This window comes from Mytilus californianus, unplaced genomic scaffold, assembly GCF_021869535.1.
Source record: "Mytilus californianus isolate M0D057914Y unplaced genomic scaffold, xbMytCali1.0.p SCAF_20, whole genome shotgun sequence".
Classification (NCBI taxonomy): domain Eukaryota; kingdom Metazoa; phylum Mollusca; class Bivalvia; order Mytilida; family Mytilidae; genus Mytilus; species Mytilus californianus.
Genome location: NW_026262669.1, coordinates 11,518,553 through 11,543,050, shown reverse-complemented (window position 1 = coordinate 11,543,050; position 24,498 = coordinate 11,518,553). Strand labels below are relative to the sequence as shown.

The 24,498-nt window shown below is 34.6% G+C and overlaps 2 protein-coding genes across 5 annotated transcripts in view; one reads left to right on the top strand and one right to left on the bottom strand.

Annotated features, from left to right (window-relative positions):
• Positions 1-8,929: 8,929 nt before the first annotated feature.
• Positions 8,930-10,747, bottom strand: LOC127731835 (talin rod domain-containing protein 1-like). Its single transcript, XM_052240676.1, has 2 exons — positions 9,513-10,747; positions 8,930-8,991 (listed from the first exon to the last, which is right to left on the bottom strand). Exons 1-2 carry the CDS (start codon positions 10,297-10,299, stop codon positions 8,930-8,932), a joined length of 849 nt encoding a protein of 282 aa, XP_052096636.1. The 5' UTR covers positions 10,300-10,747.
• A 70-nt stretch (positions 10,748-10,817) lies between these two features.
• Positions 10,818-24,498, top strand: part of LOC127731788 (GA-binding protein subunit beta-1-like) — a 38,375-nt gene continuing 24,694 nt past the window's right edge. For 2 of the 4 annotated variants that reach the window (XM_052240626.1, XM_052240625.1), the window contains exons 1-6: positions 10,820-10,962; positions 15,850-15,912; positions 16,552-16,742; positions 20,419-20,616; positions 21,144-21,242; positions 22,832-22,906. In XM_052240626.1, the coding sequence (XP_052096586.1) occupies positions 15,882-15,912; positions 16,552-16,742; positions 20,419-20,616; positions 21,144-21,242; positions 22,832-22,906 (594 nt within the window). In that variant the 5' untranslated portion in view covers positions 10,820-10,962; positions 15,850-15,881. Of the gene's footprint in view, positions 10,963-12,094; positions 12,443-15,849; positions 15,913-16,551; positions 16,743-20,418; positions 20,617-21,143; positions 21,243-22,831; positions 22,907-24,498 lie in introns of those variants that run through there. The other 2 variants (XM_052240629.1, XM_052240628.1) reach the window with 2 other exon arrangements.

Below are 24,498 nucleotides of genomic sequence, written 5' to 3'. Positions count from 1 at the left end.
AAACAATTCGCTTTTTTTTTTTATCCCGGTAGTATAATAGAAAGCATGGACTTTTGTTCTAGTTTCTTATCAGCTTGAATTATATGTTTGATAAATGAAAAGATTACAGTATCTGTAGAAGATTTTGATCACCATAAATTTGATCTTTGTATTGTGATTTTCTGTGAATAAAACAGGCAACATTTTCTGAAAAGTTATCTAGCTATGGTGCTCTTTTTTAATTCTTTATTAACTATTTGTACATCCACTAGAAATACATAGCGTTCTCTTTATGTATATGCTAGAGACACTGACATATCTTGGAGCCTATATTTGACATTGAAAAACGGTCCATAAATCTCAAAGATAGACTTTAAACCATAATGTTCTTGTTTGAAATCAAAGTAATAATAAATAAAAAAAAAAATTCCACACATGCATTTTGTGTGTGCTAAGCAGATAGACCACTCATTGGTTTGCATGTTTGTTTGGTTTTCAACAAGAATGTATTGAAGATAAATTGAAAAAAGTATACTCGGATGCTGATCTGCATTGTGTTTTACCAATGATGAGTACTAGTATAAAAGATTTTAATTCAACAATGGTAAAATTGAGAATGGAAATGGGGAATGTGTCAAAGAGGCAACAACCCGACCATAGAACAGACAACAGCAGAAGGTCACCAACAGGTTTTCAATGCAGCGAGAAATTCCCGCACCCGGAGGCGTCCTTCAGCTGGCCCCTAAACAAATATATATACTAGTTCAGTGATAATGAACGCCATACTAAACTCCAAATTGTACACAAGAAACTAAAATTAAAAATAATACAAGACTAACAAAGGCTAGAGGCTCCTGACTTAGGACAGGCGCAAAAATGCGGCGGGGTTAAACATGTTTATGAGATCTCAACCCTCCCCCTATACCTCTAGCCAATGTAGAAAAGTAAACGCATAACATACAACATATGTATACATATATATACATATGTTGTATGTCACTGTAAAAACAATTTGAGGATGCAAATTTGATCAAAACACTCCTAACGGAAATTGGTTGAACTTGCATAAACTTGGTTTCAGATTTAGATGAGAAAATCATCAGACTAAAATACCATGCATTTGTAGAGTACTTTACACAAGACCTTTGAACACCAGTTTTACTTCCGGTTAACCAGTTAATATGTCATACTTGCCAACCTCTGAAGCTTTAAAGGGGGAGATCCCCTCCTCAGCTATGACAGCTAGCCGAGGGGGAGATTTTGCGCGAACGACATTTGCAAGTTAAATATGTAACCTGTTTACTTATTAATCTACAAAACACCAATCTTCCATTCATGGTTATAAATCTATAAAAGTTTTTTTTTGTTGCTTTTTTCAATACCTCTGAGTCTCATAACTTATAACATTCCATATTTTATTTTTTGCTTTGAGACTCACGCTAAGCTTGCTTTTAAACGTCGAACAGAATCGAAAAATCCAGGCAATCTTCTTGAAATTTGTAGTTATATTTCTTCTTTTTTACACTGCCGCTTGGTCCAAGCAAAGACCTCTACCTTGTTGGAGTTGACATAGCAGAAATGATTTAATACGATTATTTGTGTTTCAAATATTGATAAAAGCGGAATTTTGAAATAATATTTCACTGTACGCTGTGTGGCACCGTTAAAGTCCGCAATTCATCTAAAGTTCACAACATAGCACTTACTGACATGCCAGCGCCAGACTTTTATCAAATTGATTGAAAGAATATGTTATCATTATAGGGGTTTAGTATCATGCCATCGTAAATTCCACGAGAAGATGTCAACAACTGGTTTTAGAATAAATGTGTTTATTTCCGATGCAAAGATCCTGTAAGTGAATCAATAATTCCAAAAGATGCCATCTTTAATGATGACTACTATAGTATATCCCTTGTGAATACGTCTGCTTAAAGATTTAGTTTTTAAGGTGAGTGACGACATTTTTTTTATTTGTGTAGAATATTACCATAAAAGATTAAGAGATGGGATATGCAATATCTGAACATATAAGATTTACGAATAATGTCTTCTTAGGGATGATCAAATTCAGCGAAAGTTTTGACAAGTTTTTGATATCAAAAACACCAATCTGATTAAAATATAGATCTCTGATTCCGTTATCCTCATACGAGCACGCGAGTTAATATACATGTAGACCTGGATTTTGCAAAAAACACTGGTGTAATAATTTTTCAGTAATGCAGATATTTCCTTCGTTAAAATCAAATACGTTGTTACATATATACACTAGCGGATGGAAATATTTCAGATATATGGAAACTCCATACGATGGTGCCAAGTGAACGTCACCATCTAAAACGGTGTGTATATACTGAAGTAGTCATTATTGAGAGTCAACATAGCATCCAAATATCTAGAAGTGTTATTTAGATTTTTGTATCAGATGATGTTTTTATGGGTCTTTGCTTGGACATAAATTGTGATTCGTAACAATAGAGAAACAGGTCCGCATTAAGTAATGCACACAAAGTCTGGCCATTGGGATTCCGATAACTTGGCGATATACGGATTCTCCTTAGAACAACAAAGGTTATCTAGTAAACATTCAAGTGCAGTTATCATATCAAAGCAAGCACAACTGACTTGTTTCTTTTGTTTGTTGTTACTAAAATGACCACTGACTTAAATGAGTTTGAACAAATATACATGTATTGATAATTTAGACGTCTTTTTGTCCATTTGTTAGTTGTTTTTAATGTGCTTCGTGCTGATTTGTTGAAGTAAGCCTTTTCCAATTTATTTGTATACTTAGTATTTAGTTTTTATAGTACATGTTGATACAAAATTGTCGCATGTTACGGTAAGGTTGAGAGCTTACAAACATGTTTAATTCACAATATATGGCAAGATCTACAGTTTCCCTGATCCTTTCAAACACACACACGCCGTATAATAAGATCCACATCTCTCCTTATCTGGTCAAACACACACACGCGCCGTATGACAATATCTACATATCCTCTTATCTGGTCAAACAAACACACACAACAACTGCAAGACCTACATCCCAATATATAGTCAAATACACACACACACGTACAGAATGTCAAGATGTCCATCAATACTTTTCTAGACAAACACCTGTATATGACAAGATCTTAATCCGTACTTTTCTAGACAAACACCTGTATATGACAAGATCTACATCCGTACTTTTCTAGACACACACCTGTATATGACAAGATCTACATCCGTACTTTTCTAGACAAACACCTGTATGTGACAAGATCTACATCCGTACTTTTCTAGACACACACCTGTATATGACAAGATCTACATCCGTACTTTTCTAGACAAACACCTTTATATGACAAGATCTACATCCGTACTTTTCTAGACACACACCTGTATATGACAAGATCTTAATCCGTACTTTTCTAGACAAACACCTGTATATGACAAGATCTACATCCGTACTTTTCTAGACACACACCTGTATATGACAAGATCTACATCCGTACTTTTCTAGACAAACACCTGTATATGACAAGATCTACATCCGTACTTTTCTCTACAAACACCTGTATGTGACAAGATCTACACACACATACACAGCATGGCAAGATCCACATATCCCCTTATCCAGTCAAACACACACATACACTGTATGGCAAGATCAACATATCCCCTAATCTGGTCAGACACACACCGTATGGCAAGATCTACATCCCTACTCTATCTGGTTAAACACATACCGTATTGCAAGATCTACATCCCTACTCTATCTGGTCAAACACATACCGTATTGCAAGATCTACATCCCTCCTAATCTGGTCAAACACACATAGTATGATAAGATTTACATCTCTCCTAATCTGGTCAAACAAACGTCGTATGGCAGGATCTACATCCCTCCTAATCTGGTCACACACACGTACATAGTTTGACAAGATTTACATCCCTCCTAATATGGTCAAACATACGCCATATGGCAAGATCAACATCCCTCCTAATCTGGTCAAACACACATCGTATGGCAAGATCTACATACCTCCTAATCTGGTCAAGCAAACACACACACACACCGTATTACAAGATCTACATATCCCCGAATCTGGTTGAACATACTCCATATGGCAAGATCTACATCCCTCCTAATCTGGTCACACACACACCGTATGGCAAGATCTACATCCCTCCTAATCTGGTCAAACATACACCGTATGGCAAGATCTACATCTCTCCTAATCTGGTCAAACGCACACCGTATGGCAAGATCTACATCTCTCCAAATCTGGTCAAACGCACACCGTATGGAACGATCTACATCTCTCTTAATCTGGTCAAAAACACACCGTATGGCAAGATCTCCATCTCTCCTAATCTGGTCAAACACACACCGTATGGCAAGATCTACATCTCTCCTAATCTGGTCAAACAAACACCGTATGGCAAGATCTACATCCCTACTCTATCTGGTCAAACACACACCGAATGACAAGACCTACATCCCTCCTTATCTGGTCAAACACACACTGTACCGCAAGATCTACATCTCTCATAATCTGGTCAAACACGCATCGTATGGCAAGATCTACATCCCTCCTAATCTGGTCAAACACCCAACCGTATGGCAAGATCTACATCCTTCCTAATCTGGTCAAACACACGCCGTATGGCATGATCTACATCCCTCCTAATCTGGTCGAAGACACACCGTATGGCATGATCTACATCCCTCCTAATATGGCCAAACACACACCGTATGGCAAGATCATCATACCTCTTAATCTGGTTAAACAAGCACACACACACCGTATGACAAGATCTACATATCCCCGAATCTGGTTAAACACACACAAAAAACACACACCGTATGGCAAGAATTACATCCCTATTCACATTGTCAAACACACACCGTATGATAAGATCTACATCTCTCCTAATCTGGTCAAACACACACCGTATGGCAAGATCTACATCCCTACTCTATCTGGTCAAACACACACCGTATGGCAAAATCTACATCCCTCCTCATCTGGTCAAACACACACATACACCGTATAGCAAGATTTACATCCCTCCTTATCTGGTGAAACACACTGTATGGCAAGATTTTCATCTCTCATCTTGTCAAACACATACGCATACACCGTTTAGCAAGATCTACATCTCTTCTAATCTGGTCAAACACACACACATACACCGTTTAGCAAGATCTACATCTCTTCTAATCTGGTCAAACACACACACATACACCGTATATCTGGTCAAACATACACATGGTATGGAAAGATATACATGCTCCCTATTCGGACAACCATAAACTATATCTTCCCTACATTTTTTTCTAGCTTTGAGGGTATTAAGAACTTGAAATACTGTAGAAACATTTCTCTTTTTCTGAAGAGCTTAACTCTAGTTGTCGTTTTCTGTTTATTGTGGTGTTGTGTTGCTGTTGTCTTGGTGCATACCCATATCTCCTTTTATTCAAATATTAAGATATATGTAAACTAAGTGGTTAATGTGGTATGATGATATCCTTCTTTGTTTTACTTTCGTTGACTGATTTGTCTCTTGATGCCACATTAGAACATAATGTGTATCGTGAAATAGCTTTTTAAAATGTGCTAGTTCGCAAGGTAACGGTAGAAGCCATCAAACCATAGGCCTGCTCCATTCTACTCAATACATATTATTCTGATACTGAGTTGGCTACTTTTTGCTCTTACTCCTACATTATGTCACAAGCAGCACATACAAGTGTATCTTTTTATTAGTTGTTAGTGGCTATGAACTAGCTGTCAGTAACTGTGAGTACTCTCAGATCTCTGCTTAGAGTCTTTTTGTTGTTTGGATGTACAAGTAACCCGGCCATGTCCACTTGTATTTGTAGTATTTGTATTTTTATCCATCTGATGAGTTAAGCCTCTTTCAACTGATTTTTATAGTTCGTTCTTATGTTGTACAGTTATACCACTCTCCCAGGTTAGGGGGAGGGTTGGGATCCCGCTAACATGTTCAACCCCGCCACATTCTGTATGTATGTGCCTGTCCCAAGTGAGGAGCCTGTAATTCAGTGGTTGTCGTTTGTTTATGTGTTACATATTTGTTTTTCGTTCATTTTTTGTACATAAATTAGGCCGTAAGTTTTCTCGTTTGAATTGTTTTACTTTGTCATTTCGGGGCCTTTTATAGCTGGCTGTGCGGTATGGGCATTGCTCATTGTTGAAGGCCGTACGGTGACCTATTTTAGTTGTTAATTTCTGTGTCATTTGGTCTCTTGTGGAGAGTTGTCTCATTGGCAATCATACGACATCTTCTTTTTTATATACTCCCACCAACCAATCAACATACCAAATAGTGTGGACCTCAGATAAATACCATGTTGTTACTGAGGAACCACCACGGGGGTACCACCAAACAAACAGACATATACTCCCATCAACTAATCAACATACCAAATAGTGTTGTCTCAGATAAATACCATGTAGTTACTGAGGAACCACCACAGGGGTATCACCGTACAAACAAACATATACTACCACCAACCAATCAACATACCAAATAGTGTTGACCTCAGATAAATAACATGGAGTTACTGAGGAACCACCATGGGGGTACCACCGTACAAACAGACATATACCATATACTCCCATCAACCAATCAACATACCAAATAGTGTTGACCTCAGATAAATACCATGGAGTTACTGAGGAACCACCATGGTGGTACCACCAAACAAACAGACATATACTCCCATCAACCAATCAACATACCAAATAGTGTGGACCTCAGATAAATAACATGTAGTTACTGAGGAACCACCATGGTGGTACCACCGTACAAACAGACATATACTCCCATCAACCAATTAACATACCAAATAGTGTTGTCTCAGATAAATACCATGTAGTTACTGAGGAACCACCACTGTGGTACCACCGTACAAACAGACATATACTCCCATCAACCAATCAACATACCAAATAGTGTTGACCTCAGATAAATACCATGTAGTTACTGAGGAACCACCACAGGGGTATCACCGTACAAACAGACATATACTCCCATCAACCAATCAACATACCAAATAGTGTTGTCTCAGATAAATACCATGGAGTTACTGAGCAACCACCATGGGGGTACCACCGTACAAACAGACATATACTCCCATCAACCAATCAACATACCAAATAGTGTTGTCTCAGATAAATACCATGGAGTTACTGAGGAACCACCACGGGGGTACCACCGTACAAACAGACATATACTCCCATCAACATACCAAATAGTGTTGTCTCAGATAAATACCATGTAGTTACTGTGGAACCACCACGGTGGTACCACCGTACAAACAGACATATACTCCCATCAACCAATCAACATACCAAATAGTGTTGTCTCAGATAAATACCATGTAGTTACTGAGGAACCACCACGGTGGTACCACCGTACAAACAGACATATACTCCCACCAACCAATCAACATACCAAATAGTGTTGTCTCAAATAAATACCATGTAGTTACTGAGGAACCAACATGGGGGTACCACCGTACAAACAGACATATACTCCCACCAACCAATCAACATACCAAATAGTGTTGTCTCAGATAAATACCATGTAGTTACTGAGGAACCACCATGGGGGTACCACCGTTCAAACAGACATATACTCCCACCAACCAATCAACATACCAAATAGTGTTGACCTCAGATAAATACCATGTAGTTACTGAGGAACCACCACAGGGGTATCACCGTACAAACAGACATATACTCCCACCAACCAATCAACATACCAAATAGTGTTGACCTCAGATAAATACCATGTAGTTACTGAGGAACCACCACGGTGGTACCACCGTACAAACAGACATATACTCCCACCAACCAATCAACATACCAAATAGTGTTGACCTCAGATAAATACCATGGAGTTACTGAGGAACCACCATGGGGGTACCACCGTACAAACAGACATATACTACCACCAACCAATCAACATACCAAATAGTGTTGTCTCAGATAAATACCATGTAGTTACTGAGGAACCACCACGGTGGTACCACCGTACAAACAGACATATACTCCCACCAACCAATCAACATACCAAATAGAGTTGACCTCAGATAAATACCATGTAGTTACTGAGGAACCACCAAGGGGGTACCACCAAACAAACAGACATATACTACCACCAACCAATCAACATACCAAATAGTGTTGTCTCAGAAAAATAACATGTAGTTACTGAGGAACCACCACGGTGGTACCACCGTACAAAAACTAATATCTGTCTCATCTTCTGTGACTTTTGTTGCAGGCAAGGTAAAAAATACCAGTAATGAAATAATAATTTATTATGACTCAACAAGCTAAAAAAATCTCAATATGGTTTCCATGGTACATGTATTTATCTTGATGCTAATGAATTTTCTGAGCTTGAAAATGAGGTAGAGTTATCACTATGGTGATCCTGAGAGTTGCTTTGATCACCATGATTACGCTCATTGAGAGAATGACTTTGTTCATCTTCTGAGTATAGTAAAAAAGAATTAGTTTCCACTGAAGACGTACTCGAACTGTCAATAGATCTACTGACTAAAGTTGGACTTGGCAACATGGGCAAGGTATGCAAAGATGACAGAGACATGTCAGGCAAGAAAGGCAATGATTGCTTACTACAAAACCTATCATTCAAAGTAGATAGGTCAGGTGACTTCTCATCTTGTTTAGCCCTATAATCACTGAAAAGTTTGTTGATGTCATAATCATCTATAATTTTCACAAGTTTGACCGCTCCATGAGATATGGCTTCCGTACACGACTTGAGTCTTTCTCTATGATGACTGGTAATCATGTCATATGTTAGATCCCGCACAGTTTTACAAAGCTGTATAGAGGCAGATACCACACTCATACAGGAACCTAAAATTAAATTAATTCATTGGTCAGCATGGTCAGAAAATTACCAGTTTTACAGTGCTGTATGGAGACAGATATATCTCACTCATACAGGAACCTAAAATTAAATTAATTTATTGGTCAGCATGGTCAGAAAATTACCAGTTTTACAGTGCTGTATGGAGACAGATATATCTCAGTCATACAGGAACCTAAAATTTAATTAATTTATTCGTTAAATAATTGAATTTACAAAGGAACCTTATACAATTAAATTTAATTATTTGTCAGATTGTTGACAGTTTTACATGTCACTATATACATTGATATAAAGCCAGATATCACACTCATAAAAGTTCTCCTCAGACAATATTTTCTCCACATTTTATATTTTAGCAAATACATGTACAATGTATCTATCAGTTTATATACATTTATTAATGAGTTTTGCAAGTCTTTTTCAGATGGGTTTTTTTTATTTCTGATCATGTTTTTCTTTTTTTTTTCAGTAGACTTAAGTTTTGGAGAATATCTGTGGCAATGGATTGGCCAAATTTAAATAATCACTCTGATATACTATTCATCACTCTGTTATACTAATACTCACTCTGTTATACCATAAGCATACTTTTTAATTACCTAAAATTCTTTTTTGAACATCTCTAGATTGATCTGTTAATGATCCTTCGCATCCATTAAAGTCTTTCTCTGTAGCAAATGAAACAAGTGCTTGAGACGATGCTATAACAGGTTCACAGAAAACCATCACTCTGGAATGCTGGGTAATGTTGGGATTTGATTTGTATGATTTGATGCTTGCTATGAGACATCCAGCAGCACAAGTTACACTTTTGACACTAAGTTTAAACTGATCTTGTAGACCCTCATCTTTAACATTTTGCCCTGCAGTTCGACAGATGTCAGTTATCACAGCAATATGCTTGGATATATTAGAACACAGATCTATGATAATTTGTGGAGAAAGTTCGTCAATGCGTGTTCGTTTCAATCTGAAACAACTTAGTTTGATTTCAAGCCCTGAGTAACAAACGGAATATTTATCTATTAATCCTGTTTCTGCTAAAGTACACTTTGCAAAGTTTACAGTTATAAGATAACAGGCATGGCAAATTATTTCCATAAATTTAATTAGTACAGAAGACAGTTCTTCAACTGAGTCACATATTTCAATCCATTTTGCAGAAATCATGTGAACGTTGGAGACCAAAGTTTGTGATAGTTGCGTAATTGATCTAAGTGTTGAAGTAATAGAGTCATGAAGCTTTTCTGATGGTAGAAATCTTATGGTTTCTGTAAGCACAGGTCGCACACAGCATGACAAAAGTAGCATTTCTGCAACACCTTGGATTTTAGTTGTGCATGATTCACAGATTGCTGCTAAAGTTCTTGAGCTGCTTGCATTCATTGCATTCTGTATTCTTTCGTTTAATGTGCTTTACACTCAATATACTGCAATACCATTATGTCTTTATGAATGTAAATATCAATAATAAAGGTTCACAGGCTCAGGCTGCATCTTTTTTGTTCATGTTTGCAATGCATATAAAAAAAAATATGTTAAATCTCGACATTTTGTATATTTTCATAATAAGATGAGAAAGGGAGCCAGATTTTCTTTGCACTTGCAGTACGCATCGTTTTCGTCAGTTTCAAACTAAATCCTCTTTTGGTGGCGTGGGCGTGGTCATATTAGAAGCAGGAAGCGGTAAAGATTTCAAATCGCGTGATAGACGTGATTTGACGGTTTACAACGTACAATCGCTAGAAAAATAGTTTTATTTTTACATTCGCGCAAAAATTGCTATTTTTTGTGAACGATTATCCTTAACATAAATACTAGTCGTATTTTGTTTATGAAATTTGCAATATAATTTCAAGTCATTCATAAAAAAGACTTTTAAAATCGCGTAGTAATTAGGATGAATCACGTGTTTCCGTCATGCTCGAAGAAAATCAACTTCCGGCTACACAGAAAATTGTAGATTTTGGACATTATTTGTTAAAATAAGACCATTTCTACATGATTTAAAGTCAAATACACCGACAAGTTGTCCAAGAAGTCACAGAGGTTCGTTTACAATCCATAATTTGGCAGCGGAAGTCATATTTCAGACGTCCTTTTCCGCTTTTCTGTACAACTTCCGCTTGTCCTTGTTGACAAAGTAGTGGCGCTTGTTCGCCAAACGGGACATGATATGTCGCTCTTACTCGATTTGGCCAAACAAATATGTATACATTCCATTTTCTCTGAATAAAAAAGGCTTTTATTATGAGATGACATCCTATTCAGAGGTTGTTCTTTGTTGGCCTTCCTTTCTCACCCACGTTGGATAAGTAGAACATCGTCAAGAATATGCATGAAGTATTTGCCACTGGACGTTAAGCAACCAACAATCAATCAATATAAGTAGAACTATTAAGGCGCATATCATATGGATAGTCGACTTTCCCATCAATGGAAACAGCTGCCTGTGCTTTCGACACAGCTATATTTTTTTCACAATGTTTGATTTTAGGCAGGTGGTACTTAAAGAACTTTCAATTTCGTGCACTTTCCCATAAATTTTCTATATCACAAATTATGCTTTTGTCACGTTACCACAATTTCCTGAGGATTACAAGAACTATTCAACTAATTAATATCCCAAGGACAAATTGATTTGTCCCGAAAAATATGGTGTTATCCTACTTAAAATATTATTAAGGTATATAATTTTAAGATATTAGTCGTGTTTACTCAATAAAAGTGCAAATTTAACTTCAGGAAATCGATAAGCATGTCTTGTAAGTTACATGAAATTCCTTGTTGAAAACAATATGGCGGACGTAATTATTGAAAAGGTAGACAACTTTAATTATTAAAAGAATTCAAAGTACTGCAAGAATAAATTCTTTAAAACACCTGAAATAATGAAAAATTTATACATTATTGGAAATAAATATATAGTTATCATAACTTTAAAATCAAAACATCTACCTTATGAATAATTACATCCACCATATTGTTTTCAACACGGAATTTGCATACAAGACATAACAATCGATTTCTTGAAGATAACTTGTACTTTTATTGAGTAATTACGACTGAAACGTCTTAAACCTTATAATTATACAAGTTTAAGCAGTATAACACCATGTAAAATCATGATTTCAGGACAAAACAATTTGTCCTTGGGATATTAATTTGTTCTTGTAATCCTCGGGAAATCGTGGTACTCCTTATGTCATGACGTTATGTTATTAGTATAATTATGTCACAATAAGAAATGATTTTTCGATGACGCTGTTTGGCTTTGAGTCAACAGCTGTAACTCTAGATTGGTGTATATATATCATGTAGATTGAGCTCCAGATGGTTATTGTTTTTTATTTTTTGACAAGTGGATTTACATGCTTATTAAAGTCATATGAAACTTCAAATTTAAGAAAAAGTTGATTATGTTTTATATACTTAAATGGCTACTAGACCTCTCGTTATAACTTTGGCCACAGCTCAAGTGCGAGGGGAAAACCGTGATGAAAGAATGTAAACAAGCGTGCTCTGGAAGGTACATTGTAAATAGTAATAAAAGATTCTTAAAGTACAAATTTAATACAACAAATCATTTAACAACTGTTAAGGAAAAGTTTAATTAACAAATGGGAACGCATGGAAAATAAAAAAAACCAATTGTCATGGCTCTACCAATTCACTTATTTGTCATGTTTTCCACATGCTCTGTGTTTATTGTTTATCAATGTCACGATCCGGTAAACTTCGGCAACAAACTTGAAAGTTAATTAGTTTGCGATCAACAATCGCTGAATGAAATATTATTTGTTGATAATACATTATAGATTCATAATAAATATGAAAAACGTGCATACAAGACTTAGTTTAGTGTATAAATGCATGCATTGGTTCATTAATTTCGATATAATTGAAAATTCAAGAAACTCGTTTCATATGACTAAGTTATTTTACATTTCATCATAATTTTTATACGACCGCAAAAAAATTTTTGTGGTCGTATATTGGTATGACGTTGGCGTCGTCGTCGTCCGGCGTCCGGCGTCGTCCGAAGACACATTGGTTTTCGCACTCTAACTTTAGTTTAAGTGAATGGATCTTTATGAAATTTGACCACAAGGTTCAATACCACAAAAGGAAGGTTGGGATTGATTTTGGGGGTTATGGTAATAACAGTAAAGGAATTAGGGGCCAAAAATAAGCATTTTTGTAACTTCCAGACATAACTTGTGTGTTAGTGTATGGATCTCTCTGACATTGTACCACAAGGTTCCATATCACTAAAGGAATGCTGGGATTGATTTTGGGGGTAATTGCCTCCAAATTTTAGGAATTAGGGGCCAAAAAAGGGGCAAAAAACAAGCATTTTTCTAGTTTCATGACAATAACTTGTGTGTAAGTGTATGGATCTTTCTGAAATTGTACTACAAGGTTCCATATCACAAAGGGAAAGCTGGGTTTGAGTTTGGGGGTAATTGCCCTAAACGTTTAGGAATTTGGGGCCAAAAAGGGGCCAAAAAACACATTTTTTTCTAGTTTCCAGACAATAACTTGTGTTCAAGTGTATGGATCTCTCTGAAATTGTACTGCAAGGTACCATACCACAAAGGGAAGGCTGGGATTGAGTTTGGGGGTGATGAATCATAATGGGGGTTCAAAAAATTTTTGGGGGGGATTTATTTTTTTTCCCTTTTTTTTCTTTTTTTCCTTTTTTGTTTCTTTTAAAATTTTCCATTTTAAGTTGGTTATTTCTGATTTATATTTAAAATCAAATAATAATGATATGGTAGGAGATACACACCAAACAGGATGTGTAAATTATTATATAATAAGTATTGTGCAATAGCAAGAAATTTTCAATTGCACAGTATTACACAATAGCAAGAAATCTTCAATTGCACAGTATTGCGCAATAGCAAGAAATCTTCAATTGCACAGTATTGCGCAATAGCAAGAAATATCCAATAGCACAATATTGCGCAATAGCAAGAAATTGTCAATTGTACAGTATTGCGCAATAGCAAGAAATATTTAATAGCACAGGATTGTGCAAAAGAAGATACTTCCTATAAATTGCTTATTTCTTGACCAATTTCAATGGGGTTTTATTCTTGATTTCATGGGGTTCTTTAATATGCTGAATCTAACCGTGTATTTAGTTTTTGGATTTTGGGCCCCGTTTTTAAATTGGTCCACATTGAGGTCCAAAGGGTCCAAAATTAAACTTTGTTTGATTTCATCAAAAATTGAATTATTGGGGTTCTTTGATATGCTGAATCTAACCATGTATTTAGATTTTTTATTATGGGCCCAGTTTTCAAGTTGGTCCAAATCGGGGTCCAAAATTAAACTTTGTTTGATTTCAACAAAAATTGAATATATGGGGTTCTTTGATATGCTGAATCTAACCATGTATTTAGATTTTTGATTTTTGGGCCCCGTTATCAACTTTGTCCACATTGAGGTCAAAAGGGTCCAAAATTAAACTTTGTTTGATTTCATCAAAAATTAAATTATTGGGGTTCTTTGATATGCCGAATCTAACCGTGTATTTAGATTCTTAATTTTTGGTTCCGTTTTCAAATTGGTCTACATTAAGGTCCAAAGGGTCCAAAATTAAACTTAGTTTGATTTTAACAAAAATTGAATTCTTAGGGTTCTTTGATATGCTGAATCTAAACATGTATTTAGATTTTTGATTATGGGCCCAGTTTTCAAGTTGGTCCAAATCGGGGTCCAAAATTAAACTTTGTTTGATTTCAACAAAAATTGAATATATGGGGTTCTTTGATATGCTGAATCTAACCATGTATTTAGATTTTTGATTTTTGGGCCCCATTATCAACTTTGTCCACATTGAGGTCAAAAGGGTCCAAAATTAAACTTTGTTTGATTTCATCAAAAATTGAATTCTTGGGGTTCTTTGATATGCTGAATCTAACAATGAATTTAGATTTTGGATATTGGACCATAATAGGTGAATGTCCAATTTAAAATTTTTAAGTTCTTAGACCACATTCAATCTGTGTTAGAAACCTATGCTGTGTCAAATATTTAATCACAATCTAAATCCAAAGCTGTATCAAGCTTGAATGTTGTGTCCATACTTCCCCCAACTGTTCAGGGTTCGACCTCTGCGGTCGTATCAAGCTGCGCCCTGCGGAGCATTTTATTGGTATTAAGATAAACAATTTTGCTTTCAAGATGTACATGATGTTTGGCAAGAAAACATGTCGCCACACATACCATTTCTGTCGTAGTCGATTCTGCCACACTATTATTTCGTAATGAAAATTATGATTATAACATAAATAATTTTATATACTTTAAGAATTTTGAATAACTATTGTTCTGAAAAGGCAAAAGGAATTTTATTTAACAGTATTATTTTGGAACTGCTGTAAAACATAGATTCTGCAACTATTGGTGAGTTCAAAAGGCCCTTTTATTACCTATGAGACAACTATCCATAAAAGTTCAAATGAAGTGGATGCTGTTTAGTATGTTTAAAAAATATTCTTTGACATGGGTTTCTGACTGATTTATGTATCATAAATCCATAGCTGAAACATCTTTACCAAGCATGGCCCAAGTGGTAGCGTGACTGAAATTGAGTGGAAAGATCTTTTCATGCTTTTTTCCAAGTGAAAATTGTGTAATTTTTACAAAATATCAAAATAAGAAATTTAATGTATTTTCCCTCAAACAAAACCAATCTACCCCCCCCCCCCCCCCCCCCTAATTAAATAATCCCAAAAAGTAACCTTAGGCTACGGTAAACATAATTTACATGTTTAACCTTTTCAAATTTCTAATATTGTGGAATGAGGTTTATAGATTATATTTTTTCTATATATTACATTGTACCTATATTTTGTAATTCTAGTTAAATATTATGCAATGCAGTTAATACATTGTAATATATAATTTGTATTTTTATTTCAGAAAGAGGTTAATGATTCTTACAGATATCATTGATGTCAGAAAATAGAACAATTGAGGTGTCAGGTTTGTATTTAAAAATTAATATGTTTGGAATGTGCAAAAAATAGAATTAAGAATTCAGGTATGTCATGTTTGTACTGAAAATAGAACAATTGAGATGTCAGGTATGAACTAAAAATAGAACAATTGAGATGTCAGATATGTACTGGAAATAGAACAATTGGGATGTCAGGTATGCACCCAATCCATACCCTTATACAAGGAATTCAACAATACAAAAAGAAAGCCACAATATATATGAATCCCAGTATATATATTTCCTGATTTCTTTACAAAACCATATTCTCAAGGGTTTAGATTCACATGTTATAGATCTTCCTAACAAATTTGTTATTTTAAAGTGATCTTGCTTTTGCTATTTTTTAAATCAATTACTTGCAAAATCATAATGAATACTTCAATTTCACAGATTCTTGTCTCAAAGTCTGACCTTACCATGCTTACAGAAAAATTAATGAATGTGAGGGTTGAACAGATTATAACTTTTGTGATTTTATATAAATTTTCTTCTTTACTGTATCAAAATAATATTTTTAGAAAAATAAAAAGAATTTGTTTTGTTCCATATGTTGAAAGTTAGTTCATATTTATCCCCAATTAAATAGAATATTGTTTTATACTCTGTATTATCTATCTTTATAGAACGGGAAGTACTGGTATTACCTCCCTTGGACAGGGAGATTGTTATTCAAGAATCAAAGTCAGGACCAAGAAATCTACACAGAATGTCATTGGTAGATTTGGGTAAACGGTTACTAGAGGCAGCCAAGCGTGGAGAGACAGATGAAGTACGGACACTGATGTCAAATGGTGCTCCATTCACAACAGACTGGGTATTTATACATAGTTTAGAAAACGAAGACACTATATTAGTTAAAAAATACTTTTCAATTTACAGAAAAAGAAACAAAAGACAACGTTCTCTTTCTATAATGCTTATGAAATTCATTATTGTTTGTAGTGAAGTTCTGAAAGATTGGATACTTGTACATGAGACAAAGTTACAATGTATTAAAGGGGCACTAGCTACGAGATATATATATAAAAAAATTAAATATGATTTTTTTTGTTCAATCATTTATTTGTCAAAATAAGCTAAGAAACATCGATGATGAATTATTGACTTGCAAGTGAATAATTCAACCTCATTGAATCCGTATTCATGTGACTTTCAATTTAACCCCTTAGCCATGTTAGCTAGAGATGGATTACACATGAATTATATATGCGTGTTCAGTTATTAAAAGGAAAAGAATGAAAGTGAAACAAAGGTAAATCATTTGATTGACTGATTCGATCCACAAAAACGATGATTATCTTATATTTTAAACGTATAATATGAAATTAAACAGACCTAGAAAAATCCAATTGCACAAGTTCGCTATCTATTTATGTTTATATCGCTTATATGACAGTTGGCAGTCTTCGGAGGTCAACTCGATAGTTAATTAGATGGCGTCTAGACTAAAATACACATGAAACAATGATACATGTACATATTATCTACCCCATGCCTTGTAAATTGTTTATTTTAGACTTTTTATACACCTGTTTACGGGACGTATTATGGTATACTTTATACCGTTGTTCGTCGTCAACATGTCAGACATTAACTCAAAAACGCTTCAACCAATTTGCATGAAACTTTGGTGAATTGTTCATATCTATTGATGTGAGCTCCCTTTTGTTTTTATACGCCCGTCAATTTTTGACGGGACGTATTATGGTATACAAATGTCCGGTGTCCGTCCGTCCGTCTGTCTGTCCGGCGTAAACATGTCGCACCGTAACTTGAGAATGACTTATCCAAATTTCATGAAACTTAACATAGTTGTTTCTTATGATGGTCAAACGATCTGTATACTTTTTGGTGAAAATAAGATTAAAACATTTTGAGTTATCGGACTTAGTAACTAAAACAGGTGTATGTGTTTTTTTTCACATGTCGCGCCGTATCTCAAAAATAATTTATGATCATTGCTTAAAACTTTACACACTTCTTAGTTATATTAATCTTTAGATCTGTATACTTTTTGGTGATGATTAAAAATTTTATTTTAGAGATATTGAGTATTTTGTTAAAAAAGGAGGAGGGGTTTTTCACATGTCGCGCCGTATCTCAAAAACAGTTTATGATTATTGCTTAAAACTTTACACACTTCTTAGTTATATTAACCTTAAGATCTGTATACTTTTTGGTTTTGATTCAAAATTTTATTTTAGAGATATTGAGTTTTTTGTAAAAAAAAAAGCGGGTTTTCGCATGTCACACCGTATGTCAGAAACTATTTATGCTTATTGCATAAAAATTCACACACAAGACGACGGACGTATCATGCCCTCATGGTGCAGCTGTTTATTTATTATACGCCCGTTTACGGGACATATTATGGTATACCGTTGTCCGTCTGTCGTCAACATGTCTGACATTAACTCAAAAATGCTTTAACCAATTTGCATAAAACTTTGGTGAATTGTTTATATCTATTGACGTGAGCTCCGTTTCGTTTTTTATAAAATTTAGATTTTACGTTTCCGAGTTATGGGGTTTTATTCATTAAAAAAAGGGGGATTTTCCAGTTTTCAGACAATAAGTCAAGAATGCCTTCACCAACTTGCAACAAATTGTGGCGAATTGTTTATATCTATTGACATGTGCTCCCTTTTGATTTTTATAAATTTTAGATTTTACGTTTCCGAGTTATGGAGTTTTATTCATTAAAAAAAAGGGGGATTTTCCAGTTTTGGACAATAACTCAAAAATGGTTTCAGCAGTTCTCATGAAACTTTGGAGAATTGTTTATATCTATTGATGTAAGCTCTCTTTCAATTTTTATAAATTTTAGATTTAACACTTTCGAGTTATGGGATTTTATTCATAAAAAAGGGGTGATTTTTTAGTTTTCGGACAATACCTTTAAGTGCTTTGAGCAGTTTTCATTAAACTTTGGTGACTGGTTTATATCAATTAAGATAACCTCCCTTTAGTTTTTCACAAATTTCTGATATGTCATTGAGAAGTTATTGAACTTTATTCGTAAAATATGCGACGGGCATATCATGCGCTCATGGCGCAGCTGTTTATTATAATTTGGATATATGTTTTAGTATGTTATGAATCAAATATGAGAATTTGAGTCATATCGGTGACCATGAATTTGATAGCCAATGCCCCTTTAAAGAATGACATGAATGAGTACCTTCATTACTGTTTTGAATTTCAATAATTGTTTGATCTACCATTCAGAACTTGAGAACTTCTACCACAACTGGTAGTGACACAACATTGTGACTTCTACCACAACTGGTAGTGACACAACATTGTATTTTTCATCACTCATTGATAAACACTACACATATTTTGACATTTTTTGGAAGAAAGATAAATATAGGAATTATCAGACTATGACATAAAATGATGCAAAAAAAAGATAAAAGTGATGCGATCTTTCTACAAAACTATCATTAATTAATAGTTCTATGTCTTTGTTTATCGGAGAAATATAAATAAAACTTGTGAGAGATTTATAATTTGATGGCAGCTGTTATTAAATAACTAGCGAGTCAGTTCTACAGTGAATACCTACCTTAAGTTGGAATAATCAGCAAATGATTGGCGATGCTTTAAATGATGTTATCTTTTGTCATGACACTAATACACATTGGCGATGCTTTAAATGATGTTATCTTTTGTCATGACACTAATACACATTGGCGATGCTTTAAATGATGTTATCTTTTGTCATGACACTAATACACATTGGCGATGCTTTAAATGATGTTATCTTTTGTCATGACACTAATACACATTGGCGATGCTTTAAATGATGTTATCTTTTGCCATGACACTAATACACTTAAGTCATTCACTTAATTTCATAGAATTTATTTTATTTTGGCTTATTTTAAGAAAGTAGAATTTGTTCTTATGCATCAGAACAGGAATATCAAAATAACGTTTGTGACTGTCAAATACCTAATTGACTGTGACAACTCTTCAAATTCAGTATTGTTATTCCTTTATTTTCAAAACTGTATAATCATCCTAACACTGTATGACTTCCAGCAGTGAACTGTGATCCAGTCATGACTTGCATTTTGATGTATCTATAGCCTGGAACCTCTCTATTACACCTTGCTACACTGTATGGACATCATGACACAGAGAGCCATTGACCTCTCTATTACACATAGCTACACAGTTTGGACATCATGACATAGAGAGGTATTGACCAATCCGTGATCCAGTCATGACTGACCAATTTTATATATCTATTAATAGCTTGGAACCTCTCAATTACACTTTGCTACACAGCTTGGACATCATGGCACAGCTGAGGTATTGACCAATCAGTGATTCAGTCTTGACTGACCTATTTTATAAATCTATTTATAACTTAGAACCTCTCCATTACACTTTGCTACACAGTATGGACATCATGACACAGAGAGGTATTGACCAATCAGTGATTCAGTCATGACTGACCAATTTTATATGTCTATTTATAGCTTGGAACCTCTCCATTACACTTTGCTACACAGTTTGGACATCATGACACAGCTGAGGTTTTACTGAGAGCAGGAATTAGTCGTGATGCTCGGACCAAAGTAGACAGGACCCCATTACATGTGGCAGCCCAAGAAGGACATAATGATATAGTGGAATTACTAATACAGCATGCTGCAGATATTGATGCTAAAGATATGGTAAAATCATTAATATCATTGACCCTTTATAATAACAAAACTCACACAGCATGCTGCAGATATTGATGCTAAAGATATGGTCAAATCATTAATATCATTGACCCTTTATAATAACAAAACTCATACAGCATGCTAAAGATATGGTCAAATCATTAATATCATTGACCCTTTATAATAACAAAACTCATACAGCATGCTGCAGATATTGATGCTAAAGATATGGTCAAATCATTAATATCATTGACGCTTAAAATATACCTATGAAAATAGTTGGCACAAACATTCCAGTTATGACTTTAATCTAGGTCTTTTTATTTTAAAGTTCAGTATTTTTAACTATGTTGAAGGAGTTTTGAACAAATTATGTATATCATCTAATCATATATTGATAAAATCTTGAGTATTTACTATTAAAGCAGTTTGGTTTAAAATTATATAACTGGGAAAACATGTAGCACAACAACAATATAAATACATTGAGAAAATATTTACCAGTTACCAGTGACACAGTTTTATGTGATTTTCAGTTGAAGATGACTCCATTGCATTGGGCCTCAGAAAAAGGCCACAAACCAGTATTAGAAACTTTAATAAAACATGGGGCAGACATCAACTGTGAAAATAAGGTAGGCTACCATTTTCTTTATAGAATAAGTAGATGTGGTATGATTGCCAATAAGACATCTATCGACCAGATGACGTTGGAGTATGGAACTATAGGTCACCCTATGGCCTTCAACAATGAGCCAAACCTATACTGCATAGCAAACTTTAAACAGACACAACATGTCAAAATGTAAAACAATTCAAAACAGGAAACTAATGGCCTGATTTATGTACAAAACAACAAACAAAAAACAAGTAGAGTTAAACTTGTTTGTATGTGCCAATCCCTCTCCTAAAAATCAGGAAATCAGAAACCCTAGGCTAATAAAAAACACAACACCATGGTCAGAAGAAAAAAAACACAACAATATGGTCAGAAGAAAAAACACAACACCATGGTCAGAAGAAAAAACACAACACCATGGTCAGAAAAGAGAAAAAAAACTGTCAACACAACTCTGCAAAGAAGACTATTGAGCAACATGAATCCTTTCATTCACTGTTAATGTTTCTCTTTGTAAAACGCATGCTGATTTTGAATGAAATGTCAGGAATAAAACAGGATGTTTTACAAGGTAGATGTCTTTGTATTTGAAGTATTACATTAGATTTTGGAATAGACTGGTTTGTTTAAGGTTCCACTAAAGTCAAAATATAGGACACTTCATAAACATCTAAACTTTGTCTGTATTTTTTAGCCTATAATGAGTAAAGTTCTAAACTATGAGAACATATGTTCATTTAAACATACTTAACTTATACACACTGTGTAAATTGCAAATAAACTTGAAATTGTTATGTTGTGGCCAAACCGGTTCTTGGGGTGAACACTAAATTTTCAAAAAAATCTGGAGGCCTGCGAGACGACTTAATTTGTTTAAAATTGGTATGGACGAATACTGTTATATCTAATGCAGGGCAAGCTCATATTGATTTTTCAGAAAATGTATTGATTTTCGAGTTTCGGTTAATTTCATGTATCTAGGTGAACAAATATCGAAGTTACAATACAGAAATTGGACAAATATGCCATTAAAACATATGTATGTGACAAATCAACATGAGCTTGCCCTGCATTGCATGTAACAGTATTCGTCCATACCAATTTTAAGCAAATTAAGTCGTCTCGCAGGCCTCCAGATTTTTTTGTTTATTTACAATTTACACAGTGTATATATGTTAAGTATGTTTAAATGAACATACATGTATGTTCTCATAGTTTAGGACTTTACTCATTATAGGTTGAAAAATACAGGCAAAGTTTAGATGTTTATGAAGTGTCCTATATTTTGACTTTAGTGGAACCTTAAGAACACAATATATTCAGTGAAACAAATGCAAAAGAAAAGAAATGCATGGGAGATATGTAGAATAGGGGAGATAACTAGAAAGAAGGGGAGATCATTTTTAAGTCCTATATAGTAATTTTTATTATTCGCTGTATAAAGACATGTAAAATGATAGGACTTAAGAATGTATTTTTGATGATGCATCAAGTTGTATTGATATTGATTTTATGATCATTAGAAGAATAATTTAAGTTTGGAGAAATATACAATAGAAAAGCTTCTACTGTATTTATAATAACAAACTTTTTTTCTACCTTTAGTTTGACAGAACTCCACTAGATATTGCAATAGCCAATGGAAGGGCAGATATAGCAGAGTTACTGACCATGGCACAGGTTTGTTTACATACAGTCAACATACAGATATTAAATTGACTATTACTTATTATTAGTTATTATACCCCATGCAACGAGTTGCGGAGGTTATAATGTTTTTGACCCACCCGTCCGTCTGTCTGTCCGTCCCTCTGTCCATCAGTCCTGTTTCTTGTCATCGCAACTCCTCTCAAACCACACAACAGAATTTCATGAAACCTTTTCAGATAATAAGGACATACTACGTAGATGTGCATATCGACAGGAAATTACGATTCAATTATTTTTCTAGGAGTTACGCCCCTTTGAACTTATTTGCTTCAATATACTACTGCAACAGTTTGTCATCGCAACACCTCTGAAACCAGACAACAGAATTTCATGAAACCTTTTTAGATAATAAGGACATACTATGCAGATGTGCATATTGACAGGAAATTACGATTCAATTTTTTTTCTAGGAGTTACGCCTCCTTGAACTTATTTGCTTCAATATACTACTGCAACAGTTTGTCATCGCAACTCCTCTGAAACCACACAACAGAATTTCATGAAACCTTTTTAGATAATAAGGACATACTATGCAGATGTGCATATTGACAGGAAATTATGATTCAATTTTTTTCTAGGAGTTATGCCCCTTTGAACTTATCTGCTTCAATATACTACTGCAACAGTTTGTCATCGCAACTCCTCCGAAACCACACAACAGAATTTCATGAAACTTTGTAGATAATAAGGACATACTACGTAGATGTGCATATCGACAGGAAATTATGATTAAATTTTTTTTTCTTATACAATTTATTTTTCTTACTGTTATTTTATTTCTCCAGTGACAATGTGGGGACGTGGGGTATGTGAGCGCGCTCACTAAGGTTCTTTAATTGTGATAGCCAAAGGAAGGGCTATGATAGCAGAGTAATTGTCTTTAAACCTTAGTACCGCTCCTATAACACTATATTCTCAACTCCCCGAAGAAAGCATACATGTTAACTTGATCCATACGTATCACTTAAAATTATACACATAAAAATACTCAATTCTTAGACCTTAGTACCCCTCCTTTGATATAACTGACATTTGGACATATATGCCTATTGATTACAATTCTTAGACCTTAGTACCCCTCCTTTGATATAACTGACATTTGGACATATATGCCTATTGATTACAATTCTTAGACCTTAGTACCTCTCCTTTGATATAACTGACATTTGGACATATATGCCTATTGATTACAATTCTTAGACCTTAGTACCCCTCCATTGATATAACTGACATTTGGACATATATACCTATTGATTACAATTCTTAGACCTTAGCACCCCTCCTTTGATATAACTGACATTTGGACATATATACCTATTGATTACAATTCTTAGACCTTAGTACCCCTCCATTGATATAACTGACATTTGGACATATATGATATAATTGAGATTTGGACATATGTTATAATATTACGGATTACAATTGTGTTTAGCTTTGTGATTGGATAACATCACAGAGATGTCAGTATATTTTCAGGAAACTGCTGGGGTATATAGACGTATTTTTACCCCAATTGGAACCTCAACAACGTCATCATAAAGAAAGTTACTATGTGACGT